Source organism: Phalaenopsis equestris, unplaced genomic scaffold (assembly GCF_001263595.1).
Source record: "Phalaenopsis equestris unplaced genomic scaffold, ASM126359v1 Scaffold000134, whole genome shotgun sequence".
Lineage (NCBI taxonomy): Eukaryota > Viridiplantae > Streptophyta > Magnoliopsida > Asparagales > Orchidaceae > Phalaenopsis > Phalaenopsis equestris.
In genome coordinates this window covers 572,961-582,430 of record NW_018164576.1, presented here as the reverse complement: position 1 = coordinate 582,430, position 9,470 = coordinate 572,961, and the positions used below count along the sequence as shown (strand labels likewise).

General features: G+C 36.9%; 1 protein-coding gene across 1 annotated transcript; it reads right to left on the bottom strand.

Annotated features, from left to right (window-relative positions):
* Positions 1 to 5,587: 5,587 nt before the first annotated feature.
* On the bottom strand, positions 5,588 to 6,860 carry LOC110021397 (heptahelical transmembrane protein 4-like). The gene is made up of 2 exons (XM_020719882.1): positions 6,416 to 6,860; positions 5,588 to 6,320 (listed from the first exon to the last, which is right to left on the bottom strand). The coding sequence occupies exons 1-2, from the start codon at positions 6,718 to 6,720 to the stop codon at positions 5,588 to 5,590; spliced, it is 1,038 nt and encodes a 345-aa protein (XP_020575541.1). The 5' UTR covers positions 6,721 to 6,860.
* Between the last annotated feature and the right edge of the window lie 2,610 nt (positions 6,861 to 9,470).

The following is a 9,470-nucleotide window of genomic DNA, read 5'->3' as shown; positions in this document are numbered from 1 at the left end:
CAACACTTTGGGGGGGAGGGGTTGTTTGAGGCTGTTGTGGGCGCAGCTGCGGCGGCGCTGCCATAGGAAGCTGCTGCGGGGAAGCTGCTGTGGGGAAGTTGGCTGTCTGTTTGGGGCAGTTGCGTGAAAACAGCTGTAAGGTAGCTGTTTCTGTAGAAATGATCATTCTGCCTCTGTTTTATAATGTTGTGATTAACAGAACTGTAATAGTCATAAATTTAATACTTTTAAAACAACAACTCACTTAAAAACAATACAAAATTATAAATACATACATCACTTCACAGTGAGTATCAAGACTGAAAAAAAAAACTTAAAACTATTAAAATACCAATTAGTAAGACTATTATATTAATTTTAACATTCAGACGGTGTAGCTTCTGTGCTAGACTTTCCCCCAGTGATGTTCTTTATTCCCTATCACCATCACCAAGTTTCTTGCAAAGAAAGAATACATTTTCCTCGCTATAAAGAAACATAAGAAACAGGGTGTTTAGAGAGAAAACTTAAGCTTTATCAAATAATGTTATGTTGCTCTGCATAAGAGAAAATAGTCTCCTTATCATAGAGAATGCAATTTATCACAAGAAACATAGAGTGCGTGCATGTCTGGTATATAAATTTTGTGTGTTTTTAGCACAAAGCAAGCCCGTGGAATAGCAAGATTGCTAAAAATAGTGCAGAATTAAGGCATTACCAAAACAAAACCCTATACATGAGATTTCATAAAGTTAATGTGAATTGTTAAACAATCTAAACATAGCTGAAACAACTAATGAAAGCAAACTTGAATTGGCTCGAAGGCCAAACTGATTAGCATAATTCTGCATAAAAGCCATGATGGATGTAATAATACTGAATCAACCCAATGCATCTGTATACCTTTCAAAAATTCCAAAACATGTGTTTTTAAAAAATTCCAAAACATGTGTGCTGCAGATAGGCTGCCTAGACACTCCCCACCTGCATATCTTGCCAAAATTTTGACACTTGCATTTAAATTTTAAGAGACTAGACAAAACTAATGAGATATATAATCAGTAATTGTTAGCATCAGATTCATAACAAGGAAAGGAAATTTTTCCATGACAACAATATTTGAGAAAGCATTGCACCACATTAGAGAAATGGTTAAGGATTGCTCCTTCTACTATCAGCCCAGAAAGGAAATTTTGGATAACTGTTGGCATCTATATCAAGTTGGACAGCTATATATACAGCCATTGCTTCTGCTTTTGAGGGATTAGTAGCCAAACAAAGGGAAGAAAAATATAATAAACACTTTCCCATTTCAATTCTAGACATGCCTCTAATGCCTGCACATCTCTTATGTATTTACATATCTAACACCTAAACTTTGCTTTCTTACATTTACACCACTCAAATCTTTCATATCGCATCAAAAAATACCATTTCTATTTATTTTTTAGAAGTTAAATACAGCTTTTAGGTGTTAGATATGTTAATACAAAGGAATTGTGTGGTATGAATGCAAATTTCCCAATATATATATATATATATATAATGGACACTGCAATTCAGAAGACCTGCATCTACTAGAATGAAAGGATAGTGCAGAAAACCCAATTCATATGTAATGTATATGGGAATAGAACCAGAATTTCAAAAATGAACTTTCAACTAACTTTTGCTTAAATGAATTAAATCCCATAAACACATGCCACCAAGCATGGCCCTGCAGGAGTTCTGAAAATTTTGCTGTTTGGTCGAAAGAAAAATAAATATAGGGTTTAATTACAATCTATTTGAAAGAAAAAAGTTGTTTTAAACTACAGGCAAAAGGTTTATGTTTGAAATTTATAATCAAGCACCCGTTCAGACTGATGTACTCCAGATTGGAAATAAAATCTGTAATGTACATCCATTTTGCAGAGCTTACACCCTTTTATGAAAATATGGACAATGTTCACGCTACCCTCAACCAATCCTCCAATTCCTATGTGCAACCAATCGTCCAATTCCTATGTTTTTACATATATAACATCTAAACTTCACTTTATACCTTTATACCACCCAAAATTTTCATTTATACCACCCATATGATTTTATTTGATACATTTCAAGAAAGGAGAAACGTAAACAATACATTAACTAAAACAAAAAATAACAGATTGAGCACGACTGTTTAAATCCGAAGCATTTTTGATAAATGATTTACTTAATGTGCCATGAACAAACTTTTATCAAGCCTAATCGTAAAGCAAAATAATCAATTTCCAGCATAATATACTCCATGGGTTTGCTTCAAGATCCTCATAAACTAGAGATGAAAAACAAAGTCGCGAAGAATACAAAACGTGAAGATGAGCCATGGCGTCATCATTTGGGGGCGAAATAGCAACAACTACTGTAGAAGGAACACACCGGCAATCCCCTCCATCGAGCTCGGCTCGGTGTAGGGCTTCTTCCTCAATGGTTTCAGATAGGAGCAGAGCGGAAAGGGGAAAAGGGAGAACGATGGGGGTTTCGAAGATCATCGCATGCTGCGATCCGGCCTTCCTAGTCGAAGACGAAGGGTAAGGGAGTAAAATAATCGAGCGGTAACGCGGGCCGCGGGATCTCACCCGCGGTCCGCTTTCCGCTCAGATTCGCCGCCGCCGCGAAGGAGACGCCGCGCCAAACGGTACATTTCTGCGGCCTTCCGACGCACTGCGCAGGAAAAGCCCTCCAAACGGACCCTTAGCCACTTCAGTAGATGGGCGCATTTCGACAAATATGCAAATATCAAAATGCAGTGTTAAATATGCAAATACATTAGAATCATCCGGGGCGCATGTAAATTTCCAGTAAATATTAATTTAATATGAGAGAAATGTGCTAGAAATTAATCAATTATTCATAAATTGCATCCATTTTGAAATAAATTCATGAATTTTGACATTCCTTCTGATGAAAGTTCCTCTCTCTCTCTCTCTCTCTCTCTTAAAATGACAATTGGCTTACGTATGCTCGCATAGAACATGCATTAGAATTTCAACTTCTGTTTTTGACCCTTCACTAATTTTAAATTAATTGAATTGAAATATCATTAAAAAAAAAAGCACTTTCTTAGAAGATTTACATAAACATCATTCAATTCCTACTTATTTACACATATCTTTCACCTAAACTTCAAGTTTTACGTACGAGCCCCTGTTACCCATACATGAAGAGGTGTATTTCACTTTTCAAAACCAAAACGATGGTATTTTCTACGTGATATGAAATATTTTGGTGGTATAAATGTAAAGAGCAAAGTTTTAAGTGTTAGATATGTAGATATAAAGAATTGGGTGGTACGTATGTAAGAAACCGCATCAGGCTGAAGCATAAATGTCCGACTAATCGGCTTTTAATTGAGCTCACCGTCAAAGAATTGACATTGCCTTCTTTCAGACACGTTTAAATCAGCAACGGAAGGCGAGTTAATCAAACCAGAAGGCTGCCTTCTAGAGAGCGCAATTGGCCAACGTCGTCCAATTCAAATTTGGTTAGAAATCGAACATAATGTTAAATATGTAAATGCATAAGAATTGTTTGGTATGCATGTAAATCATGTAAATCTTCCAAATTGATGCGTGCTAAAAAATCCGCGGCTGTAGAGTAATGAATTATCGTCTTAGCGTTGTACGAGAATTCAACATACACATAGATGAAAGAGAAACAAACAGTGATGCACCATAAGTTTTTACGTGAAAAACCCGTAATGGGAAAAAACCACGGGGTCTGCCCGATTATAATAATCTAGTATAGATTGATGATTACAGTGACCCATTGTCCCACAGACGGGAAAAAGTTACTAGATTTTCAGATTACAACGTCGCCTAACGGTGTCCGGACAGCGGTGGTCGGCGGTAGTCGACAGAGGTCAGCGGTAATCGACGATGGTAGATGACGATCAATGAAGGTCGACGGAGGTCGGCGACGGTCACTGAAGGTTCGTGGTGGTCGACGACGATCGGCGATGACAAAGATTTTGTTGGACTTGATCTCCTTCTCAAAGCCTCAAGTTCTCTCTCAAGCCTCCTCCTCTATGTGAGGAGTGAGGCTATATTTATAGTGTTTTTGGTGCAATTAATGCAAGAATATGAACAATTTTGATCGGTCGGTCCGGAGAGCTTCCATCAATCAGATGATGCTTGATGGACATTTGAGTGCCTTAACGATGTCGAAATTGAGCAATCCTGGGCTCATTGGATTCGTCTTGTCGAGACACTCGATTCGACTATGAACAAACTAGATTCGACATCCATTTGACTTTTCAAATACCTCTGGAAATCTTTCAAGAGTGATTTAATAATTTGATTCAGGCTTGATCTGATTCGGATTGGACTAGCTTTTATATCATTGAGTTCTTCTCATCAAGCCGATCAGTTAGACTATAAGTTTACTCAAATCGAAGCTCTTGATGACTTTTTATCAATATTTGAATATTTTTTGCTCAAAATATTGTCTTGAGATTCGTGTCGTATGATAAAAATTGGTTGGTGGTGCAGCACTAATAAAATGATGGAAGAGTATGTATTAGATAGTATAGCATTAGGAGAAGCCTAAAAGAATTTACGGGTGGAGTCCCTAAAATGTCTAGACATTTATAAACTATTTCATTAAATTTTTAATAATTTAATTGTATTTTAGAATACTTTATGTATATATATATATATTTGTATAGAGAAAGAAAGATTAAAAGGGGATAAATCAATGTAATATTTGTATGAACTATAATTCTATAATCATATCATGAAAAAAAATCTCTTACGAGTGATTATAACAATATGATGTGGTCATCTTTTAGCTCTAATTTTATAAAATTTTGATTTTTTATGTGTTGACCTTTTTATTTTATATTCTTGTTTGCTTTATAAATTTACATACATAGAACACATTTCTTATATATTTACATGTTAACACCTAATTTTTTATAATTATATTTACAACACTATAAGATGCTAATTTTACATGTCTTAAAGGGTCTATTTTATTTTTAAAAAGGAGGTAACAGTGACATTATTGATGTGATATTAAAGATTTAAGTGCTATAGAAGCACGTAAATATATAAATTTAAATGCTAGACCTATAAAAATATAAGAGTTATTTGGCATCCATGTAAATGACAGTTGAAGGTATTTCACCAATTTACCAATTGGAACTTGCCCTCATAAATAATTGACTCTAAAATGAATATTTAAGAAAGTATTTTCATCAATTATTATTTAATTATAGACTTTGTCCACTTTTCCATTTGAAGTTTTTTGCTCAACATAATTCAATATAATATAATATGAACAATAATCATTACTTACATTATTCAATCAATATGAAAAGTAAAGAAAAATCAAAAGAAAAAAAAAGTATGAACAAATTACAAACATATCCTTTGATGCTGTTTTGGAACATAACATCAGAAGTTCTCTGAACAAATCATCCTAAAAAAAACAAAAGTTTTGATCAGATTTCAATTCATTTAAAGTTTAATGATTTTGAAATCCTTCCTGCTAAAAAATTTGATCTGAATATTAAAAATCAAATTTTTTTCCGAAAAAATCTGTTTTTTTTTTTCTTTCCTCCTAACATGCTTCTTTCCTCCTAACATGCTTCAATCGCTTCAATCTCTCTCCATTCCAAGTAGACAAGACTAGCCAAATAATGCATGTACGCGCCCGCAACCACCAACACATGGAAAAGCTGATGACTATGTCCGGCGATATCAAACTTCCCCGGAATCCATCTCTCCGGCACCCTCGCGCCGTAAACAACCGCTCCGACGCCGTAGCACAACCCCATCGCCACCTCATACAGTGTACTCACCACCGCCTCCTTTCTATCGCCAAAAGCCACCATCTTGTGCACAATCGGAACCAGTCCCGACGCCCCCATACAAGCAAAGAGCACCGCCCTCGCCGCTCTGAACTTAGCCGATTCAAAAAACGGCGAGAGAGAGACGATGATGGTGGTGATTCCCAACAGAGTGATGGAGCAGAGGTACAGGTTACGGTAAAAGGGGAGACAGGCGAAGGAGTAGTAGACCAGGGGATAGAAGGAGGAGACGATGAGGACGGAGATGCCAGCGTAGTCCAGACGGAGGGTGAGGTAGCAGGTAAAGGATGAGTGGCAGCAGAGCAGATGGCAAGCGCAGCTGCTGAGGAGGCAGAACATGGCGCCGATTAAGTAGAGATAGAACGGCCACAGGGAGACGATAGGCCCCGACGTTGATGCACCGAAGGTGCTTGATGAATTGCCTGAAACGGCCAGGTTCACCGGGAAGAGAGTCGATGCGTGGAAGGCGAGGACGAGGAAGATGAAGAAGCCAATTAAGTGCCTGCAGAGGAAGAACAGCAAGTTTTGAAATCAGTTAACAAAACAATAAATTTATAGTTTAAAGATGGAGAAATCCAGATTGTGTGAGATTCTTACGTCCAGATGTTTAAGGTTTCATTGTGGATGGAGAAGATGCTGAGCAGGGTTTGCTTGAGAGGCCATTCGGAGCGGTAGTGATTAAGGATGAACTCGTTGTGCTTCAGGAATTCAGGAAGAGAGTCGTAGTCCACCAATTCGAACTTATAGCTCGTCTTCTTTGCTGAAGTCTTCTCAATTTCTCCGCTTTCGATGAAGCGAGGAGAAATTAAGAATTGCATTTCGGATTCTTCGGCGGGGGATGATGAGGTGCTTATGATCTCCAAGCACACAGAGGACGCCATTGTCGCCACTTCCAAGCACATTTTTCTTCTGGTTGGGAAGGAGAGAGAGAGACAGGGTGGGTGAAGAAGAAGGAGGGGCGGCGAGGAGAAGTATTATAGTTGTGCCGGCTTTCAACTTTGAAGCGGTAAAGAGGACTTGGTCGTTTTCTGAACGCGGAGAGCCCGGGGTCAATGGTGTAATAAAAATATTTTATTTTTTTGGAGTGAAAAATTGCGGTTGCAGTGTGATTTCACTATTATTTTGGTTTGTTTATTTGTTTTGTTAGGTACTGTTTGAATTTGCATCAAAATTTAAAAAAAATATTACAACATGAACTATATCATTACTCAAATCACAATGCATCACATGTACAGTTTAGTCCCGTCATGTATTAAACTATTTAGTTTTTTATAGTGAATTGAGTTGGACCGTACACGTGACATATTGTGATGGAAGTTCTGATATAAATTTATGTCCTGATACAGTTTTGCATTATGACTCTCGTCATGCATTAAACTATTTATTTTTTTATATTCAATCGAGTTGTACCGTACATGTGACACATTGTGATTGAAGTTCTGATACAAATTTATGTCCTGATACAGTTTTGCATTATGACTCATGATGTAATATTTTTTTCCAAAATTTGAGGGCTCATGTTATAGGCCTATGTGGATCTCAATGAAGTATATAAATTGATGGTATTTATGATTTATTTTGTGTTTTCTCATAAAATAACTAAATGTTATAAGGAGTAGTTGCTAAAATGCTTCTTAGGATAATAAACTTCTAGAAATAGAGTGGGACAAATCATGTTAATTCCTCCTTGAAGTTTTTGTTGACTATAAGAGTTAAGACATTACTCAATAATTAAATACTTTTGGAAACTCATAATTAAGTTATTATTGAACTTGTGATATCTTAAAATATATTCTTTCTAGGGTACAAAAAGCCAAGGCAAGTCATCCTAAACATAGGTAGTTAGAGATAGCTCAAAAGTGCTCGTCTAACTCAAGCAACTCACAGTTCACTATATATGATGTTTAAAGTCGGTTTATGCTACAAATGGTGAAATTTCAAAAAGGATATCTTTTTTTTTTTGTTTTGTTGGAATGTAGTTGTATTGCATCTTTTTTCTTATCTTGAACCAAATTTGGATCTTAATTTTTTATTCATGGTGGCACAAGCAATTCAAGCTTTTCCTCAACTAGGAAGCACTTTTCTTTAATTTAATAACAACTATGTTCACCATTATGATAGGTGGAACATCTTTATGCTCAAAGACCTATTCTAGTTTATGGAGACACTCAATGAACTCATCAGGATCTATATGATCATCAAAATTTTGTAAATTAATATGTTGGCATCAATTTTTGATGTCATTTGGATAGGATGTCCACTTAAACTAGCTTAGAATATGCTTCACGCACATATGACTTTCCAAGACCCAAGAGATCCGCCCTGGATTCCCTGACACATGGCCAAGATCGTTTTCCTAGCCTTTGGCTGTCAATGAGGCGAGGGCCGACGAAGGATTATTTTCATGCAGATCGAGTCCTTTTTTTTTCTTTTTCCTCTGTACTTTTAGAATTCTAGAAGAGTCTGTATTAGAAATAAGATGTGTGCACGAGTTCTGAGGAGCCAAATGGGCGAAACCGCGTGACACGGATCAGGAGCTGTTTCTCATGTCTCATACCTTAATTCTAAATTTCATTTATATATAGAATAAGGATGGGATATGTATATGTAGAGTCCGACAATCTTTTTCTTTTTTTGGGATATGTCGCCGACTCAACATCACCGATCTTTATTATTTTATAGTTGGCTTGTTTTCTCGCTTTTCTGACATGTTTGCATGCTTGAATATTTTTCCTGTTTTTTCCTGGTATGCTACAAAAGTTGCAATTTGGGCTCTTTAGGATCTTAAAATTGTAATTTTTTCTACAAAAATCATAGTCATGAAAGATTGAGATAATATAAAATTTAGGATTAAAGCTGTCATGATTTTTCAAAACCTGCTTTTACTTTTCTGCATAGCTTTCTGACTGAAATGGGTAGTATAACATGGGCATAACCCAAGTCATATAATTGTGCCTCCACATTATCCAATGATAACTCTAGATAACTACATCATTTTGCTTGCCCGAGTAGAAACCCTCGTGCTTCTCTAACCTGATTGGCCCGACATAGATTTCTACTTAAGTGGTTGTCTAGTGTGCTTAGGACGTTAAAAGGCTCCTCGACCCGGATGGGGCGTACGCCATTTTGTTAGGAGTGTTTCCAATTTTGTAGCTGAACCTGCCTTTCTTCTCTTTTCCAGCGACATCTTTGTCATTTAAGCAGGTATACGTCCCACCTCTTGGAGCTCCACCTGATAGCCATAAGATAAAGTTTCGTTTATTTGACCTTAGGGCTACCGAGATCCCCGTAAACGATGCAATTAACGAAATGCTTACCGTGGGTCTTTAGATGTGTTAGATCAACTACCTTCACGACAAAGTATACTTAGGGTCTTAGTGGCTTGGGATGACGGGTTTATGGTACCCCCACCCGCCTACCTCTACCTTATAAGGATTTCTTGTTTCTCCTTTGACTACCCCCTCCTTTGACTACCCCTATTGAGCCCTGTCGCTCCTTTCTCCTTTGACTACCCCCATTAAGCCCTGTCGCTCCTTTTTACTTTGTTTGTATCATCTTGGCGGTCTAATTATCAATGAACTGTCATTAGTTTGGGATACAATGATATGTCATTTGTTCTTATGGCTTGGATGTGCTTTGAATTATAGAGATT

Coding starts and splice junctions, on each gene's coding strand:
- LOC110021397 (XM_020719882.1), bottom strand. CDS start 6,720: ATGTGCTTGGAAGTGGCGACAATGGCGTCCTCTGTGTGCTTGGAGATC. Junction 6,321..6,415: donor GAAACCTTAAACATCTGGAC/GTAAGAATCTCA, acceptor CTTCCTCTGCAG/GCACTTAATTGGCTTCTTCA.